Source organism: Cenococcum geophilum, assembly GCF_001692895.1.
Source record: "Cenococcum geophilum 1.58 unplaced genomic scaffold K441scaffold_56, whole genome shotgun sequence".
Taxonomy (NCBI): Eukaryota; Fungi; Ascomycota; class Dothideomycetes; order Gloniales; family Gloniaceae; genus Cenococcum; species Cenococcum geophilum.
Genome location: NW_027137614.1, coordinates 523,881 through 542,812, shown reverse-complemented (window position 1 = coordinate 542,812; position 18,932 = coordinate 523,881). Strand labels below are relative to the sequence as shown.

The 18,932-nt window shown below is 49.5% G+C and overlaps 7 protein-coding genes across 7 annotated transcripts; 5 read left to right on the top strand and 2 right to left on the bottom strand.

The window, feature by feature from the left end:
* Positions 1–361: 361 nt before the first annotated feature.
* Positions 362–5,622, bottom strand: K441DRAFT_690003 (uncharacterized protein; the record flags this gene model as incomplete). The annotated part of the gene is made up of 11 exons (XM_067652350.1): positions 362–767; positions 851–1,128; positions 1,187–1,422; positions 1,476–1,658; positions 1,711–1,881; positions 3,510–4,049; position 4,480; positions 4,555–4,767; positions 4,828–4,895; positions 4,957–5,321; positions 5,375–5,622. 11 exons carry the CDS (start codon positions 5,620–5,622, stop codon positions 362–364), a joined length of 2,709 nt encoding a protein of 902 aa, XP_067498967.1.
* A 598-nt stretch (positions 5,623–6,220) lies between these two features.
* Positions 6,221–7,779, top strand: K441DRAFT_644891 (3-carboxy-cis,cis-mucoante lactonizing enzyme). Its single transcript, XM_067646774.1, has 3 exons — positions 6,221–6,456; positions 6,512–6,620; positions 6,674–7,779. The coding sequence occupies exons 1-3, from the start codon at positions 6,313–6,315 to the stop codon at positions 7,552–7,554; spliced, it is 1,134 nt and encodes a 377-aa protein (XP_067498966.1). The 5' UTR covers positions 6,221–6,312; the 3' UTR covers positions 7,555–7,779.
* A 54-nt stretch (positions 7,780–7,833) lies between these two features.
* On the top strand, positions 7,834–9,819 carry K441DRAFT_699805 (alpha/beta hydrolase). Its single transcript, XM_067653192.1, has one exon. The coding sequence runs from the start codon at positions 8,065–8,067 to the stop codon at positions 9,727–9,729; it is 1,665 nt and encodes a 554-aa protein (XP_067498965.1). The 5' UTR covers positions 7,834–8,064; the 3' UTR covers positions 9,730–9,819.
* A 536-nt stretch (positions 9,820–10,355) lies between these two features.
* K441DRAFT_667568 (glycoside hydrolase family 76 protein) lies at positions 10,356–12,192 on the top strand. The gene is made up of 5 exons (XM_067649865.1): positions 10,356–10,613; positions 10,702–10,943; positions 10,994–11,020; positions 11,072–11,509; positions 11,562–12,192. Exons 1-5 carry the CDS (start codon positions 10,511–10,513, stop codon positions 12,144–12,146), a joined length of 1,395 nt encoding a protein of 464 aa, XP_067498964.1. The 5' UTR covers positions 10,356–10,510; the 3' UTR covers positions 12,147–12,192.
* A 673-nt stretch (positions 12,193–12,865) lies between these two features.
* K441DRAFT_277912 (uncharacterized protein) lies at positions 12,866–13,442 on the top strand. The gene has a single exon (XM_067640914.1). The coding sequence runs from the start codon at positions 12,980–12,982 to the stop codon at positions 13,310–13,312; it is 333 nt and encodes a 110-aa protein (XP_067498963.1). The 5' UTR covers positions 12,866–12,979; the 3' UTR covers positions 13,313–13,442.
* A 303-nt stretch (positions 13,443–13,745) lies between these two features.
* On the top strand, positions 13,746–15,797 carry K441DRAFT_584079 (methylcrotonoyl-CoA carboxylase subunit beta; the record flags this gene model as incomplete). Its single annotated transcript, XM_067644530.1, has 6 exons — positions 13,746–14,065; positions 14,139–14,300; positions 14,352–14,425; positions 14,473–14,583; positions 14,647–15,415; positions 15,506–15,797. The coding sequence occupies 6 exons, from the start codon at positions 13,746–13,748 to the stop codon at positions 15,795–15,797; spliced, it is 1,728 nt and encodes a 575-aa protein (XP_067498962.1).
* Positions 15,798–16,308: 511 nt separating this feature from the next.
* On the bottom strand, positions 16,309–16,959 carry K441DRAFT_520679 (glycoside hydrolase family 128 protein; the record flags this gene model as incomplete). Its single annotated transcript, XM_067642139.1, has 1 exon — positions 16,309–16,959. A coding segment is annotated over one exon (651 nt), but the record flags the coding sequence as incomplete, so codon positions are not given.
* Between the last annotated feature and the right edge of the window lie 1,973 nt (positions 16,960–18,932).

Here is an 18,932-nt window from a genome sequence, read left to right as displayed (position 1 = left end):
GCAAGATCATCTATAGATGCCCAAGCCACGCAAGATGTTACGGTCCAGGAAATAAGCATATAATGAAAGGGAAAAAACAACAGGCGGAAAAAGCGACAAAACCTGATCGAATGGATGCGTAGAGGGACAAAGCATTTCACAGCGTGATCTCGTCCTTAAATTCTTCCTACAATGCCAATGGTATGGGCATATCGATTGCACTAAGCTACAATATATTGACAATAGTTTGGACATATAAACAGTATTAACCACTTTAAATGATATCTTCAGCTCAATCAAGTGATTTTTTGCTCACTCCTTGGTTTATCAGGTGACAACTCCTACATGGATTTTCGAATATCCCTTCTCCCAGTCCGCAACGCTACCTTCCCTCCGCATACATCTTATTGAAAGCGCGCCCAATGACCATCCGTCTAATCTCACTTGTCCCCGCACCAATCTCGTAAAGCTTAGCATCTCTAAGTATTCTCCCGGCCGGGACCTCATTCATATAGCCCATCCCGCCCATCAACTGTATAGCGTCAAGCGCGCATTCCGTTGCACGCTCACCGGCATACAGAATTGCACCGGCGCAATCTTGGGTTAAAATAGTAGAAGAGTTGTCGACAGCAGCAGCAACGGAGTACGTGTATGAAGAAGAGGCGCGCAATTTAGTGTACATGTCGGCAAGTTTACCTTGGATGAACTGGTTGTGGCCAATTGGGGTGTTAAACTGGCGTCGGGTATGCGCGTAAGGGATGGTGAGGTCCAGAGCGGCTTGCATTAGACTAGATAATTAGGCATGTGACGTCAGTGGTACGAGAAAGGACAGATGGGTAAGTAGCGGAGGACTGAGCACGAGAAAGCTTACCCTATCGGTCCAGCACTCAAAACCAGCCGCTCAAGATCCAGCCCTTCCATTAGTACATGCACACCTCGATTGACTTGACCTAGGACATTCTCGCGCGGCACGAAGACGTCTTCAAAGATTAGCTCGCCGGTATTGGAGCCACGCATGCCAAGCTTGTCGAGTTTGCGTGCGCATGAAAAGCCTTTTGTAGAGGAGTCGACGATGAAGGCAGTGATGCCTCTGCTGCCGCCGTCGGGAACCGTTTTGGCGTAGACGATAATATAGTGTGCATCTGGCCCCTAGTGAGGTTAGCAAAATCTTCAGTGAATGTTTTATTCTTCTAGGACTGGATCATACATTTGTGATCCACATCTTCGTCCCATTCAGCAGGTATCCTCCATCTACCTCTTTAGCTGTTGTTTTCATGCTGACAACGTCCGAACCCGCTGAGTGCTCCGACATGGCTAGCGCGCCAACCTTCTCTCCTGAAATTAGACCTGGTAGGTATTTGGCTTTCTGGTCCGGGGATCCGTTAAGCATGAACTGGTTGACGCATAGCTGGGAGTGTGCGGCGTAGGAGAGGGCAATGCTGCCTTTTTAACATGGTCAGACTCGATATTGAAGGGCTGACCTAAGGGTGATGGACCTGACGCCCGACTTATCTCCTCCATTACGACACAGTGCGCCTGGTAACCCATTGCTAGACCCCCATAGTCCTCATCCGCTGTTATACCGAGGAAACCTGCATCCCCAAGCTTCTTCCACATTGGCATAGGAAATGCATTGTCTGAATCGGTCTTCTGAGCGACTTCTTCGGGGATCTCACGCCCTGCAAGTACTATTCAGCTCCAGTTCATCACATTCATCGAGAAAGAGCATACTAGCAAATTCCTGAACCCGTTCCCGTAGTTCATCAAGGTCCTCTTTTGCCGGAGGCACGAAGCCCTGAGGATGTTTCGAGGATGCTGCACGTCGTATATTGAGGGGAGTAGATACTGGCCGGTGTCTGCATATTTGTATTACGCCCCGTGATAAGAGTCTTGGTGGTATTACTGAAGCCATGCAGGGTATCCGACCTTCGGTGTCCCTCCCTAGTTGCGCGCGCGACACACCTAATTTCGCTACGTCTGCGGCTAAATTACACCGTCTCGGCGCATCCAGCGCGTGTTAATCACGCTAACCGAAATGCATACATTTGTACCCAAAAGTAGGTAAAAATACGTTAAAATGGCCGTGCTTACTACTTCAAGAGGTATAAATTCTGCCGTTTGATCACGCGCTTTCAACCGGATGCGCCGAGACGGCGTAGTATGTAGAGCTAGCAGGAAGGGGTGTAGTACGTGGCCCGGGCTTAAGCTAACGACCCACTTCGAAGCTCACCAAAAGTCGCGATATCTGTTCCGGATCGTAGTGTTTTACCCTGCTGCCTTCCTTAATATAGCTCTAAATATAGGCGACTGGTGTACGCCTTTATTAAAATCCTTCTTATGGCTGGCGCTAGTAAGCATATATGCGCCCATTAAGCCGATTACTCCCTTGAGGCAATTTAACATATTCAGAGGAAGATAAGGCTATACGGAAAAATAAGGCTCGGTCGTGAATATAAGCTAAGGCGTATACTAAGTATTAAAAAGATTATTAAGATAATATAGTTTATCTACGATTGGGTTAAGGTCGTTATAAGCAAGTAGACGCCTAGTGTAGGACTGAGGGTTACTAGCTGGAGCAGGAAGTTGGTAAGGATACTTTAATAGCTGCGCGTGAGGAAGTTGCTGATTATATATAAAGCTCGAGTTGCCCGCGAGCGGAGCCAGGAGGATTATACCTTGTTTTGGGCCACGATCTCGCAGTTTACCGTCGATTAGTTAGTATTTATAGACGAATCTAGAGCTAATTTAAAAACGGGCACACGGAAGGTGTCTTAGTTACTAGTAGGATTCATACCGGTTTTATATCTCGGAATATGAGTTTTCGGACATAGTTCAAGCGACATCCTGAAGGTCTTGGTGTCATATTGCAACTGTATTTATTTAAAGCATTTCCGCATCATCCGAAAATGAGTACGTCTCGTCACCGGATTGACCCGATTAGTTTTTTTTGGAGGGATCAACTGAAAGGACGGGTGTATGGCCTAATAAATCCACATTTATCGAAGTGCATGCTAGGCTATTGTTGACCAAAATCGGGTTGTCCTACCACCCTGTTCTAGATGCGTATCACCCTGTCCTAGTTGCCACCCCTGTTCCAGCTGCCACCCCCGTTCCAGTTGTCACCCCTATTGCGTAACTCCCCTTCCTGTTGCCTACACCCTCGTTATGTATATATAGGGGCCCTAGAGCCACGCTTAATAGACAGAGTCTTCCTCATCTTCATCTGATCTGCATTGGATCGACAGCTATATTATGCTCTAACACGGCGGACCTTCTATCTTTGGAGGATGAGGCTGTATTGATGCACGCTTTCAGCCATTGAGCATGAGCCCGGGCAAGACTGACCCAAAAAATGTCGTTTTCCATGCATTGATTCTCTTCTTGGAGCGTACTATACACAAATATCTTGAATAAACATCGTGTCAATCTGAGTATTGAAGCACCATTTCACTTGTTCAACTCCTCAACACTCTTCATATCCTTCCCATTACTTTCGCCCACGTCCAGCGCTACGAGAAACCTGCTCACACAATTATATGCCGCTACTGTTGCCGTGATCTCCACAATGTCCCTTTCCGTAAAATATTCCTTCAGTCTCTCAAATACCGCCTCATCAACCGCCACTTCCTTCGTCATTTGATCTGTGTACGCCAGAACGGCCCACTCTCTTGCACTTAGACCTCCTTCTCCGTCCTTTGGCACTTCGTCGTTCCGACCTTTGGATATTACTTCCGCCCTCCTTACGCTCTCCAGCCCTTCCAGGCTAACGCCTCCCTTCAATGCCAATTGTGCGTGCGCGTTCCATTCAAGGACGGCGCCATTGAGAACTGCCACGCGGCTGATTACCAACTCCTTTATGGGGGCATCAATTAAAGTCTGAGTTCTCACGGCGCCTATGAAAGAGTTCCAACCATCCGCAACGGGTGGGGAATATAGCAGAGCCAGATCGAGCGGGATGAGCGGTCGTGGGGCGCGGCGGGCCGCAATGCGAGAGTATATGGCCGCAGTGGGAGAAGAAGCGTCAGAGGGGGTGGAGGGGGCGTATGGGAGGCGCATGGTGGAGATGGAGGCTTGGTATACCGTTGTTGAATCGGTGGGAGGTGTAGCAATTGATAGATAGGTGAAATTTTAGGAGGACGGCAGAGCGGTGGTTGCTAGACTCTATATATGCTATTTCAAGAGTTAGTGGTCAACGGATGATCGGCATTTGCCTCGTTTCTCGCGGCAATATCATGAGCGATGTGAATCCCGTCATTTGAGTTCTTGACGTTTCTTAGAGTTTTCTAAGGAATATCCATTAAGTAATCGTTTTAGCGTCAAGATTATTTGTCAATTTATGAACTTTATATTCATGTACAAGGAACAGGGCTTTATACATTGTCAAAACTTTGGGAGACGCTTGATTCTCCATGCGCGCTGAAACGATGTTTCACGAATGCCGCAGCTGACCCAGCCGCTTATCTCCTTCCGATTTGACATGAAAATATTTCCCATCCTAACTCTAAGCAAAAATACAAGTTTCTAAAAGCCTCTATGCCCTTTTCACCCTCAATCTGTCGCTTATAGGCGGGACACTCCTTGCGCTTGTGGTGCATTCTTTCGTTGCGGCTCCCTTGGTGCAAGAACGACGTTGTACTCGAGATCCAGCTTGGCCTTTGGATCGCCCTCCCGCGGCTTAAAATCTACGACGAGGTCGTCCTTCACAGCGAAGACTGTGTCGGTTGACAAGTATGAGTCGTCCTTGGGATAAATTTGAGTAGTCACTGGCTTATAACCTTCGGCGGTAATCTAGAGGAGCGAGCCTTGTCAGCAAACGTTGATTCCATAACTCACTGGAGATATGTATACCATCAAGTGAATGTGAGCGGGTCGCATTGGGTGCCGGTCAAGAATTTTGAAGAGAGTGCCAGCCGAGCCTTTGAAGAGCCAACATGTTAGTATTTCTGGAGTAACGTTCAATTAACATCATTATCTTACCATCGGTAGGAAGTGAGTATGCGGTTGGCCGCAAACAGTAGAAGTGGTATTCGCCCTTTTCGTTAGTCCTGAATTTGCCACGCAGGTTGTTGTCAACCTGGTTCTCCGGGTCTTGGAAGTCATATTTCCCGTTGGAGGAAGCTTGCCAAATGTCAAGAACGGCTCCGGGAATGGGCTTCTTGGTGTCTAGGTCTCTAATGACTCCGTACATGAGTGCTACCTCGCCTTGATGCGGGCTCTGGATTATGGTGGAGCCATTCTCGCGGAAGGGAGCGTTTGGACTCCAGAATGGGCCCAATATCGAAGATGAGGTAGGTTTCTCGCCGGACTCGCTGATGTGCGTATGTGCGATTTCGTCGACTAGCCTATGGAGGCATCAAAAAAATTCAGAAACGGGAAACTAGGAGGGTGTACGCACGATTCAAGTCCGAGGACATCTGATATTCGCTGTCCTTCGTTTCTTTTGGAATCACTGATCTGTCCGATGGTATTCACAAAATTCACACCCATCATCCACTCGTCTACGGTGAGCTCGACCTCTCGAGCGAAGTCGTGAAGGTGCTTAATGAATGCGGACATAACCTCCCTCGTTCGAGGCTCGCATTTCGGTCCAATGGCGTCGATGACATTTTGGGTGAAATCCGGGTCAAATCTGTGCTGAGCCATTGCGAATGGAGGAGCTTTGAAAGTATTTCTTTGGGAGAAGATAGATGGGAGGTGGTAAAGGATGATATTGGAAAGGGGAATATGATTGTCTGAGCGTTCAATGAAAATTCTACCAATTGTAAAAGATATATACGGGGGAAGTACTAAGACCTCAACGTCCCGTTGACCGACTGATGTCAGATCACTCTAGCGGCAGATCCATCGGCTTTCTGTTTTTGGCCTTTCTCCCCTCCAAAAAATGCCGAGACTCGCACCCAGGGTACGGACGGACGCCCTCCCTGCTAGTACGCTTGCAGAATAACACAACCCGTGTATTTTGCAGGTGGCTCGCGTATTTTAAAAACATACTAGCAGGAGGGGTCCGTCCCGTACGTGTTACCCCTTGTAAGAGGCTGGGTTAGAGCTTCGGCATTCGCCAATCAGAGAACTGATTACTTCCGCAATAACCATGAATGCTTTGCCGCTTCCTTTGCCGTTCCCTCCCCCGCACTCTCTAATGCACGTCTCACACCAGCGGTGTTTACTCAGAAATGAATTATTGGTTTATCGCACGCGTGTTCCACGCGTGGATTATGCTCCGACTATGTCAAGCTATTGAGAATTGAATCTGTTTCACAGACCCTGTGCTTGTATGATTTTTCTTGTACTCGTGCCTTTGTTCTAACTGCCCGTCTCATCCTATCCGTAAACATGCTTCATCGTCTGATGGTGGGAACCTGGACACAACCTGGAAACATCTATACTATAGAATTTGACGATGAAGCATTAACCCTAAAATTGCTTAAGAAAACTAGCATTCCTCATGATGAACCTATCTCATGGATGACTTTTGATGTGAGCGTCTACTTCTTCCATCTGTCCAGCAGCATTGGACTAAACAGATGTGCAGCACGCGAGAAAAAATATCTACGGAGCTTCGATGAAAAAGTGGTCCAGCTACACTGTTAAAGGCCCAACGGAGATAATACACCATGCTTCACATCCTATGGGAGGCCATTGTATGTACCATCCTTACCCAGCCCAATCTACGCCTAATCTCATATTTTCCCAGTACAGGCGTCAAGCCCAGACTCGGACACGCGAGCAATTTTCGTCCTAGCCGCAAATAAACCACCATACAGCGTATACGGAAATCCATTCTACAAATACGCAGGCTACGGCAATGTCTTCTCGGTTAACCAGGATGGTGGGCTGGAGTCAAATATCCAAAACTACGAGTATAGCGAGGGGTCTGCTATACACGGCATGGTTTTCGACCCTACAGAAACATACCTCTATTCGGCGGATATGTGGGAGAACAAGATATGGATGCACAAAAAGGACAGTGAGACAGGTTATCTAACGCTTATTGATAGCATTGATGCTCCCTCTCCTGGAGATCACCCTCGATGGGTGGAATTGCATCCTGCGGGAAAGTATCTGTACGCGTTGATGGAAGCCGGTAACAGGCTTGCAGTCTACGTGATAGATGAACAGACTCACATGCCCGTATTCACGCATATCACATACCCTCTCATTCCTCCCGGTATGGTCTCCCACAACCTCTCCGATTCCGCAGAAACTGACAGATCCACAGGCATCACTAACACTAAAATGTACCGCTCCGACGTTGTCTTCCTCTCCCATAGCGGCAATTACCTCTTCGCGACATCGCGCGCCAACTCATCCTCCCTAACCGGCTACATTGCTGCCTTCAAGCTCTCGCCCGTTGGCAGCATCGAGCGCCAGATTTGCTTAAACCCGACGCCTACTAGCGGTGGCCATTCGAATGCAGTCAGCCCTTTCCCGTGGAGCGACAAGTGGCTGGCACTCACGGACGATGAGAAGGGCGGGATTGAGATTTATAGATGGCATGAGGAGTTTCTGTGCAGGGTTGCGAGATTGGATATTCCGGAGCCGGGGTTTGGTATGAATGCTATTTGGTATGATTGATAGAGTCCAGTTAGATTTTGTACAGGTGTTGGTGGTCTGGATATGTAGTACAGCAGTTTCAGAGTGCGGTGCGTAGATGCGACTTGCGAGGAACATGAGGAAGAAACCGGGGGCGCACAGGCCAAGATCTGACTTCCGCCTTCCGCCTTGAACATCACTTCAACTACAATATTATCATGATTCCGATTGGCTAAGAAACCTTAAACAATTACATTTCAATTGTCTACAGGGACATTGTTTCACCATGTCACAAACCAAAACACATGACTCACGTCATGTAACTCTTCTCGTGCCTCTCCAAAACTTAAGGCCGCGATTTCCACGCTCGGCAGATGGGGTCGGGTGGTATACATATACGCCGCCTGCGCATTCCCCGCCGCCCACGCATTCCCCGCCGCCCGATGCTCCCGCCAGCTACAGTACTCATACACTCTCCGTAGTCCCCTGTTCCGGAGCCCGATTACACAATCCCACCATCTTAAGCGCCAGAATTTAACCCAACCGCCCACCATGGCGTCGACTTCGGGAATCCTCTACGTGACGATGCAACCACGGGAGAGCCTTCCCCTTGCTCAATTCCACGATTGGTATGATAACGAGCATGGCCCCGGCCGCCTGCGTCTTCATTTGGTGAGGAACGGCTTCCGCTACCGCGCCAGCGATGCTGAAGCCTTCAGCGAAATGAAGCCAGAGTGGATGGCCATCTACGACATCGCGGACATGGACGAGCTGATGAGAGAGCCGTATACCCGGCTCAGGAAGGCCCCGGTGCAGAGTCAGCGCGAGAGGGACACCATGAAACAGATAAAAGTGGATAGGAAGTTTTTTGATCTTGTAGACGAAAAACAGTTAGAGCAGTTTAGGCTGCTGGAAGAGGTGGAGAGAGACGGACAAGAGAATGTGCTGGTTGCAGTCAGCTTGACCCTGCATTCTGGGAAAGACAAGGAGGAGGAGCTCGCGAGGTGGTATACTGAGGAGCATATCCCTCTGTTGTCGAAAGTGCCTGGGTGGCTGAGGACGCGGCGTTTTGTTACGGCGAAGATTGAGGGCAAAGAGGAGCTGGAGTGGCTTGCACTGCATGAGTATGCGTCGAAGAATGGTTTGGGTGGGGAGGAGTTCAAGGCGGCGACCAGTACCAAGTGGAACGATGAGATTTACAAGAACGTAGTGCAGGAGAAGAGGAGGCGAGTATACAATCTATACTATACATTTGGACCTGCACCAAGAGATTTGGCGGCACTCGGGAGTAAAGATGCGGTTCCTTTTGAGAGTACGGATGGGCTGACGAGGACGATACCCGTGTCTGCCGGTAGCAGTGCAGCAATCGAGTCGTACGTCATAACGAAAGATGGTGCCGTGCTTCCTTATAGGCTGGAGGGCTCTTCAGATATCCATGCGCCGCTCATTGTGCTAAGCAACTCTATTCTCGTCGAGTGGGGCATATGGGACAGCTTCATCACCGCGTTCTTGTCGAAGCCAGAAAACAAGAAATATCGCATCGTACGCTATCATACCCGAGGCCGGTCAAGCAGTTGCGGAGACCAACCTGTTACCGTGAATTTATTGGCTTCGGATATCATAACGCTGCTTGACGCGCTGAGAGTCCAGAAGGCGGCAGCAGCGATTGGCGTCAGTCTTGGTGGCGCGACGAGTTTGGATGTTGGATTAAAGCATCCCAAGAGAGTTTCTGCATTTGTGTCATGTGATACAAATGCGGTAAGTCCTTCTGGGAACAGGAAGGCTTGGGGTGATAGGATTGCAGTTGCGGAAATGGAGGGGGCGCAGAGTCAAGCAGGAGAGACGGTAGTAGGGGAGGAATTGGCAGAAATGACAGTCAGGAGGTGGTTCGTCAAAGAGAGCTATGATGGAGGGAAGATGGAGGCGGAAATAGGAAGGGTTAAAAATATGGTGGTAAAAAATAGTCTCAAGGGTTTTAAGGAGAGCGTGCAGGCGCTGTTTGAATATGACCTCGGGCCAGAGATGAAAAGCTATGCCGGCAAAGGCGCATTCCTAGTGGGAAGTGGAGATGGCGTGTTACCCGATACGATGAAAGAAATGGCCCAGCAGCTTGGGAATGGTGCTCCACTCTTCGTTGTTGATGGGGCTGGACACTTGCCGATGGTTGAGAAGCCAGACGATGTTGCGTCTTTCGTGACAGGCTTCCTTTCTGGATGATGAAGGGTTGGATTAAATGTATATATATTGTCCGGAACATTTAAACAGCTGCAGATTAGATGCTACAATCACAAAGATTCTACTTGTCCCTGGTGGAATGGATATACGTTACAAGTCTTGCCCCGCTTCGTTCGGCAGCTTAGCCAGCCAATTGCGCCTTAGACGCGTAGATATGTCAGAGAAATGGCGCCCTGCTAAACTGGAAAATTAATTCAACAGAAATAAGCAGAAGAACGGAGGATATCAGCATGGTGTTCATTTGAAACCTGACCATTTCTACCAAGCTTTCGCTATGTGCGGGGCGAGGGTGCAGGAAAGCTTAGCAAAGCTTGGCCCGCGGTTTCTTTATTTGCGCTCGTACAAAAGGGATTGGCATCCACGCCAATTTCCCCTTGTGCCAATGTGCCAATTTAGCCAGNTGCATGCCCTGCCTTGTCGCAACCAGATACGGGTCCAACTCAAAACTGCGACGTCAGCGTCTCGCTTTGCGTCTGAACGATACGAAGGGCACGAGGTTCAGCACACTCACGGGCTCAGCTGATTGCCCTGAAACAGCGCTCTGGTTGTTCGGCACACCCCTGCCGACACAAGCCTCTCAAGCCTTCTCCATGTACACACGCGGCCAAGACACACGCAATCCCTCCCGCCTATTATTCCCTTGGCCCCCTTTGAGATCCTGTATGCACACCTTCACTTTCGTCCTTTATTCTCCGTTGTCCACCACTCCCCACCGCATACACTCGTTACGCCCTTGCCTTGCCTCATAGCAACATATGGGGCCATGGGTTTCTTTCGGAGAGCCGTTGGAGCGCTAACAGCAGTCAGCCTCTTTACTCAGAATGCCTTTGTCGCTGAAGCTGTTGAGCTGGATCTCACACAACCTTGTATGCCTTTCGCAGCGGTCCTTGCGATTACAGGGCATCGCAAATTGTCTCTCACATGCGCGATTAAGCTAACAATATATCCACATAGCATCCATCAAGGCTGCCGCTAAGACGATCGCGGATGACATGATAGCCTACTACGCGACAAACGCAAGTGGTACAATATTGAGCGGTATCCCTGGATTACTTACATACCCACCGTATTATTGGTGGGAAGCCGGTGCCATGTTTGGACAGATGATCGAATACTGGTATTATACCAACGATACTACTTACAATGACCTGGTAACCGCTGGACTGCTGTTCCAAGTGGGACCTCAGGCCAATTATGTAAGATCTAACGAATCTGAACGCAAATTCTCTGCTTACACAAACTGTAGATGCCTCCGAATCAGTCCAAGGACGAGGTGAGACGCTCTTCAATATCATATCCAATTGGGACTTACTCACATTGACAGGGCAACGACGATCAACTCTTCTGGGGCTTCGCAGTAATGTCAGCTGCAGAGCTGAACTTCCCTAATCCTCCTGCAGACCAGCCGCAATGGCTTGCCCTTGCGCAAGCAATATTCAATCAGATGACCCAACGATGGGATATAACCCTATGTTCTGGTGGTCTACCTTGGCAAATCTATACCTTTAATAATGGCTACGACTACAAGAATACAGCTTCGAATGGTGGCTTCTTCCAGCTAGCAGCCCGCCTTGCGAAATATACTGGAAATCAGACCTACGCTGACTGGGCGAACAAAGTGTACGATTGGCTTGCAGCGTCTCCGCTTTTAACAGACCAATACCAAGTCTATGATGGCTCCAACTCTCTCCAGAACTGCACTGACGCAGACCAAATGCAATGGTCTTACAATTACGGTATCTTAATTGGTGGTGCTGCATATGTGAGTATCACTACCACTCAATTTACCCATTCACTAGCTAACTTTCTCATAGATGTACAACTATACCAACGGTTCTACAATCTGGCAAACGCGCCTTACCGGCCTGCTAAACAACTCTGACGTTTTCTTCCCCTCCCAATACGGAGGTAACGTAATGGTAGAAGTCGCCTGCGAACTAAACCAAAAGTGCGACACGGATCAGTGGTCCTTCAAAGCTTACCTGTCACGTTGGATGGCCGTCGCTGCGCAAATAGCGCCATACACGGCCTCGAGTATTATGCCTAAACTTGCCGCTTCGGCTAAGGCAGCTGCGGCGCAATGTAATGGCGGTGCTTCCGGGACTGCGTGCGGCTCGCGCTGGTTCCAGTCGACCTCGGACGGCAACACCGGCGTCGGGCAGGAAATGAGTGCACTCAGCGTCATATCAGCGAATCTGATCATGGAGGTGGCGTCCCCAAAGACGGCCGTGACGGGAGGAACCAGCAAGGGTAACCCGGCGGCGGGAACAGGTAATGGTGAGACGAAGAACCCGCTGGAGGGTAACCCAGTGACGACGGGCGATAGAGCCGGCGCGGGGATTTTGACGACCCTGGTACTCGGCGGGATATTAGGGGGTGCGTGGTTCATGGTTACGTGAGATAGCGTTCATTTCATATCGATACCGGCCTTAGGATTGAGGCGTTCATGTTCTATTATTTCATCAGCGACAATACGTTTGGGATTTCCCTGTTGTGATTTTTGGTGAGGGAAGCTTGTACTTATATTCGAGATTTGTTGACAATACTCGGACTGCATGAAAATAAAGTTTATTCAGCTCTTTTGTGCCTTGGGACACGTCTTTTGCGAGCCAAATCATTGAATTTGGAACACTTGTTAGCGCCCCAAATTTCGGAAAATGAACGGAAGTGAATTTAAGGTATATAGAGCGGATGTCGTCAAGACCAAGACGTCGCCCAGAAGAACCGGTTTGATGCCAAGGGGCACGGTTGGCTCGGCGCCTAGACCTGATCTTCGGGACACGATCCAATCCTCCGATACTACTAAATATAGAAATTTTCAGAGATACAGTCATTCTCCTATTGCGAAACCTAAATTCTAGTATAGATCGGGTAGTGGGTCTGTTTTCCGACCTGCTTTAAAACTTGATTTCATAGCAAGTGGTGAGTGTCCGCCTTGTGAAAATTTGGGTCTCAATATTTTGAAGTTTAGGAACGTTCGCACTATTTTAGGCGGGAGAAAATTGTCGGACGGACAAGTCACTCATAAGAACTCTGTCGATTGAAGCTGGCTCTAGAAGCTCTCTATATACATGAGGTCGGGGCAAAGGACTGACGACGACGCTNACGACGATTCTGGAGCTATTACTTAATCGCCACCAGGTCGACATTGCCACTCAGTCGGTAATAGGTAATAGAAACAGGGTGTGAGTCATAAGGTGGTACCTGACAGTGACCTCAACGTTCGACAAAAATGGCTAAATTAGCGATGCTTCAGTCAAAATTACTAGAGCAGGCCTCTCTACACCATCTACCTCTTCATATTCCAGAAGATCAGACAGTGGTATATACAAATCCGGATTCACGCATGACTACATATTCCACGCCCAAATACCATCTGATTTATTACTTTTTCTTCTTCAGTTCCGCCTCGCTCTCGACCATCACTTGCACCGGCGCCAAATCTTGCACAATAACCTTCCCGGGGATACGGCCGATCTCCTCAAGACTCTCCCCCTTGGCTTCCAGGAACAGGAAGGAGACGGTAATGACGCCCACGATGTTTTTGCAGATGAGCAGCGAGTAGTGCTTGTAGCCGACATTTGCTAAGGCAATAGGCAAAGCTTGGTTGGCAACGACGTTGATGAGCAGGGATTTAGAGAGTGAATTAGATACATAGGATGAAAAAGACAATTGAGATTGCAGATAATCGGACACTGGGAGAGGTTGGAAGTGGTAGGGGGGGGTGGACTAAATAGTAAAGACACTCACCAGATTTAGTATTCAACCTTCAGGAGCTTCGGCAACAGACTTGTAATGCAAAGTAGTAACATTCCTACATGATTAGCTAATTCGAAATCTGTACTCTGTATTCGGGTAACTTAACAATCCGGTATGAAACCGGAAGCTTCTCCCCACGGTCGGCTGCCATCGGCTCAATCAACCCCAGAGAAGCGGCCCAAGCATCGACATGAACATCAACACCATCCTCCGCTCTCTTCAATTCCATTCTCACACCCATGGCTTCAGCAATCCCCTCCCGTGAGCTTCTCGCTTTATTCCGGTGCTCAGCCAGACTGACGGCGAGACGGCGACCGCCGTGTGTCCGCCCTCGACAATGCATTCGTAGTGTTGCAACGCATACACACACCCACCATGCCTCGGCCATTTCTATATTACCGACTGCCGTCGACACTTCCTCGCCGGATTTTAGGGAGAATAAACAGCAGATGAATGAGCTGATGGCTCGCATGACGGAATTGCATGCGAAAATAGCACAGGGGGGGCCGCAGAAGGCGCGAGACAAGCATATTGCGAGGGGGAAGATGTTGCCGAGGGAGTATGTTGGAACTTTCTAATATCGCATAGTAGAGAGTATCCAGAACTCTAGGCTGACTGCTTAATTCTTGTAGTCGAGTCACGGCGCTCATAGATCCTGGGACATCCTTCCTCGAGCTGTCACAGTTGGCAGGCTACGAGGTATACCCTGGTGAAGACGTACCTGCGGGAGGAATAATTACGGGAATTGGGACTGTAGAAGGTATAACTTGTATGATTGTGGCAAATGATAGCACGTAGGTATATGTAGTGTCATTCTACCATATATCAACTAATGAACGATATAGGGTCAAGGGTGGCACATACTATCCCATAACCGTGAAGAAGCACCTAAGGGCGCAGGCCATAGCGCAGGAAAACCGTACGAGTGTCGTCTTCTTCATTGATATACATTAGTAACATTAATAGGGTTACCATGCATATATCTCGTCGATTCTGGAGGGGCCAATCTGCCACATCAAGCCGACGTCTTCCCCGACAGAGATCATTTCGGCCGTATTTTCTTTAACCAAGCTCGGAGTACGTTCGTATACCTCACAACCAATTTCCAATCCTCCCGCTACTATTTTTAACACCTTTCAGTGTCTTCTATGGGCATACCCCAAATCTCTGTAGTCATGGGACCCTGCACAGCTGGGGGTGCCTATGTCCCAAGCATGTCCGACGAATCTATAATCGTTGCGGAGCAAGGCCATATTTTCCTTGCTGGTCCACCCCTCGTGAAAGCTGCTACAGGCGAAATTGTCAGCGCCGAAGATCTCGGCGGCGGTAAACTACACAGCGAAATCTCAGGCGTGACCGACTACCTCGCCGTAGATGACGCCCATGCTCTTATCCTCGCCCGCCGTAGCATTAGCAACCTTAATTGGATTCGAGGCCAGGCTCCCCCCTCTACCTCCCCTTCTGCTAGCTACAAAGAGCCGTTACATGACCCTACCGATCTCGCTGGCATTGTCGGCACCAACCTACGCCGCCAGATCCCTGCCCACGAAGTAATTGCCCGCATAGTCGACGGGAGCGTCTTCTCCGAATTTAAACCCAGCTATGGCCAAACCTTAGTAACTGGCTTTGCTAGCATTCAAGGCCATCGTGTCGGCATCATCGCCAATAACGGTATTTTGTTCTCTGAGAGCTCTCTCAAGGGCGCACATTTCATCCAGCTCTGCGCAAAACGGCAAATACCGCTCGTGTTTCTACAAAATATTTCGGGATTCATGGTTGGCGCGGATGCCGAGAAGGGAGGCATTGCTAAGAACGGAGCCAAGCTTGTGACAGCGGTTAGCTGTGCGGAGGTGCCTAAGCTTACCGTTGTTTTCGGATCAAGTGCAGGAGCAGGAAATTATGGCATGTGGTGAGTAGTGGATGTTCACTAGTTCTTCTTGATTTTGCCACCCACTGCACCGACACAGTCAAGAACATGTAAAGATGCTAACATTTTTAGTGGCCGGGCCTACTCCCCTCGCTTCCTCTGGACGTGGCCTAATGCCCGCACATCTGTTATGGGACCTGAACAGCTCTCTTCCGTTATGGAGGCTGTCGGGAAATCAGCCGACCCGGCACTCAAAGCGCGTATCGAACGCGAGAGTGAGGCTACTTTTGGATCAGCGAGGTTGTGGGATGATGGCGTTATTCCGCCGGAGCATACGCGAGCGGTTCTTGGGATGGGGTTGAGGGCGGCTATGGGAGGGCAAGCAGAGGAAAAGGAGACGAGATGGGGTGTGTTCAGAATGTAAACTAGTATGGGTATGGGTGGGAGGATAATTTTGGATAGATATCTTGAATAAAGAGTTAGATAGACTCATTACAAGCCAAGCCTCAATTTGGTGATACGGGAAACCCGCTCACTAAGACTTGCGATTACATCTGCAGGGACAACGAGTACAAGACTGTTAATTAAGAGCTGCATAAGGCAACACTCAGCATACGGTACCAGCACTCCAGGAGCCTCCAGCGACCGTCACGACTACACGAATTGTATACTCCGTAGGCTCGGATGTAGAGAGTTCAGGACCCAAAGTGGAAAAGCTCTTGGCTGATTCCGTAAATAGGGGAATGGTGGAGCAAATTTGGCAGCATACAGAGAAAGAATTCAAGCGAATTACCGGCAAAGAGGCGCTTTAATTTGGATACGTTGGCGCATAAGGATTTTAAGCATTAATAACTACTTCTCCTTTCATTATAGAGCTCGCCCAATCTCGACAGTCCCGTCCCATTATCATTAATTAACATACCATCAAACGTTCCAAAATAAGCATACCGCTCCACACCGTCATACTGATCCAGCCACGGCAACGTCTGATTCAAAAACCACCACTGCTGCCACTCTGCGCCCCACGGCGCAAATTCAGTGATCCAAATCGGCCTACCCCCACCCACCTGATACGCCTGCTGCACGTACCAGTACAGATAGTCGACGTTCCACCACTGGTCGTACCAGTGGATCGGGATGAAGTCAATGGTGCAGCCCGTGCAGTTGCCGATGAAGTACTCTAGATACGTTAACCCCATCGGCGAGCCGCCATTTGTGACGGCCGGCGCGCCCAGCTTAGCACGGCCTGCGAACGGCTGCATCCATGTCTTGTAGGACGCGGCTGCGTGTGCGGGAGAACCCATGCAGCTGCCCCCAAACCCGTCGCCGCACTGGTCAGGCTCATTAAAGGCGAGTAGGTGATCCGCGCCGGCATCGAGGGCGGCTTGCGCGTTCGCAGCCCATACGGAGGTTAAGTCACTGGTGTCGCTCCATAGCATGGGCACGAAGGTCTGCGAGAGGCTGGGTGTGTCGCTCGGGTGGCTGGTGCTGCCAACAGGTGCTGAGTACCAGTTATATGCCCATGACACTTTGAAGCCGTTGAAGAATTGCGTGAGACTGGCGTCATTGTAAGCGAGGCCGCGCTTTCTGACGCTTGGGTACAGGTCGTTGCTTGTTGGGATTGTGTAGTCGAATGAGGTTGCCGAAGTGCTGGTGGCTGTGCTCGTTGCGGTAGCATAGGATGCTGCAGCTTTGACCTGGATGGCCCCCCAGACGCCAGAATTTGTGCTTGCACCAACAATCAAATTTTTCATGTAGCAAGCTCCCCCTGAAGCAACCCACGACACAACAATGCATCCACTAGTCATATCGCAGAGATTGATACATGCTTCCATGCTAGATGTGTATTGCATGCCCATGTCGCCGCCGGCACGATCGAGCGCGCATTCCATGCGGAATGCTTCACCGCTGGCAGCAGCCAGAAATATGCCTCCGTTAGCTGCAGGGCAGGCGAGTGGAGTAGCAGCTAAGCTAGCTGACGAGGTGATTGAGGCACTAGTTGTTGAAACCCAGGATGGAGACGAAGAGGTAGCCACAGATGTTACCGTTATATAACTTGAACTTATGCTGGATGAGACACTGCTGGGAGATGGAGTACTCGAGGACAGATAAATAGTGCTGAACGAAGTGCTGGAGAGATTGATTGTAGAGGTAGTGGAGAGGCCGGGGCTAGTGCTCGAAAATAAGCTCGAAGAAGATGATGCAGACGACGTGCTGGAAGATGGAAGTCTGCTCAACGAGCTTGACGGCGTTGATACACTGGCTGAAAGAGATGACGAAAGGGTTTGGGTTGATGTCGAGTAGCTGCTGGATGAATAAGAGGAACCCATGACTACGGAAGAACCACCAAACGTCGTATATGTTGATGAAACCGAGGAGCTACTGGAAGCGGCGGAGCTTGACGTGATAGAGGAACTTGACATCGTGGAGGAACTTGACGCCGTGGAGGAGCGGCTGGAAGATAGAGACGTAGTATAAGTGGAAGTAGAACTCGACACCACAGCAGGAACTGACGACCCACTGGAGCTTGGAAACTTGGACAAGCTCGGCGTCGTAGATATGCCTGCCGACGAGCTCAGCGCAACCGACGAACTCAGCGCCAATGCCGAGCTTGATATCATGAAAGAGCTTGAACTTGTTCCCGTCCCGTCCGTAACTATCATAGCTCCCCATATCCCACTGCTCAAAGCGCCCTTTCCCACGATCTTTTTCAGGTAGCAAGCCTTAGGCCCAGAGGAGTAGTTAACAGCGACGCATCCAGCCCGTGCGGTACATGATGCTATACAGTATTGCATCGTTACAGCAGTCTGTCCGTTAGGTGACGACATATCTCCTGCGTTATAATTGATACCGCAATCGATGCGGTAGGTCTGTGAGCCGGAGACATACAAGGTTTGGTTGGCAGCAGGGCAGAGTGGCGTAGTCGCCGCAAAAGCGGAGCGCGTATAGAGAAGAGGGAGGAGAGAGAGAAGGGAGAAGAAATGAACTAACATTGCAGCAGCAATGATTGAACGAGTGACTTGAATGAGTGACAAGCGCAAGGTGAGGCTGTGCGATGCAAGAAAGGAAGTGAAAAGAAAAGGGTTGATATGTCATATCTAACCCAGAATATATATCCTCCCTCCCGCGAGATACCACGCGCTACAGGACTGAGCATACCATCCCCTCGTAGTGCCCGGAGAACTAGTAGTCGCCAGCGGCGTTGAAATATTGAATCTATATAGCCAAGGAAAACGCCACAGCTGTCTAGAACGCTTCTGGTGGAAATCATCTTCAACCAGCGATCAGTGCCTAAATTCGCTGCCCAATGGTCGTAAAACTTCAAGCATGGGGGCTATTTAACCATATTGTATTAATACTTTGGTGTGAGAGCCTCCTCGAGGCGATTGATAGAAATAGAAGCTCTATTTATCCCTGAACCCGCTGAAATTCGTCCATTCATTATCGATAAGAGTTAGCCAATTAGATCAATGTAATCGACTGTACGCGTTGCCTGGATTCGGGTGTTCTGCACGGACCACTTACTCCATGGACGCCAGCGGGTTAAAGGATAACAAAG

What these genes read in the sequence shown, in the direction of transcription:
- K441DRAFT_699805 (XM_067653192.1), top strand. Translation starts at nt 8,065, where the DNA reads ATGGCGTCGACTTCGGGAATCCTCTACGTGACGATGCAACCACGGGAG.
- K441DRAFT_277912 (XM_067640914.1), top strand. Translation starts at nt 12,980, where the DNA reads ATGGCTAAATTAGCGATGCTTCAGTCAAAATTACTAGAGCAGGCCTCT.
- K441DRAFT_667568 (XM_067649865.1), top strand. Translation starts at nt 10,511, where the DNA reads ATGGGTTTCTTTCGGAGAGCCGTTGGAGCGCTAACAGCAGTCAGCCTC. An exon ending in GCTGGATCTCACACAACCTT is followed by an intron (nt 10,614 to 10,701) that starts GTATGCCTTTCG and finishes ATATCCACATAG; the next exon opens with CATCCATCAAGGCTGCCGCT. An exon ending in CGAATCAGTCCAAGGACGAG is followed by an intron (nt 11,021 to 11,071) that starts GTGAGACGCTCT and finishes TCACATTGACAG; the next exon opens with GGCAACGACGATCAACTCTT.
- K441DRAFT_644891 (XM_067646774.1), top strand. Translation starts at nt 6,313, where the DNA reads ATGCTTCATCGTCTGATGGTGGGAACCTGGACACAACCTGGAAACATC. An exon ending in TCTCATGGATGACTTTTGAT is followed by an intron (nt 6,457 to 6,511) that starts GTGAGCGTCTAC and finishes ACAGATGTGCAG; the next exon opens with CACGCGAGAAAAAATATCTA. An exon ending in ACATCCTATGGGAGGCCATT is followed by an intron (nt 6,621 to 6,673) that starts GTATGTACCATC and finishes ATATTTTCCCAG; the next exon opens with TACAGGCGTCAAGCCCAGAC.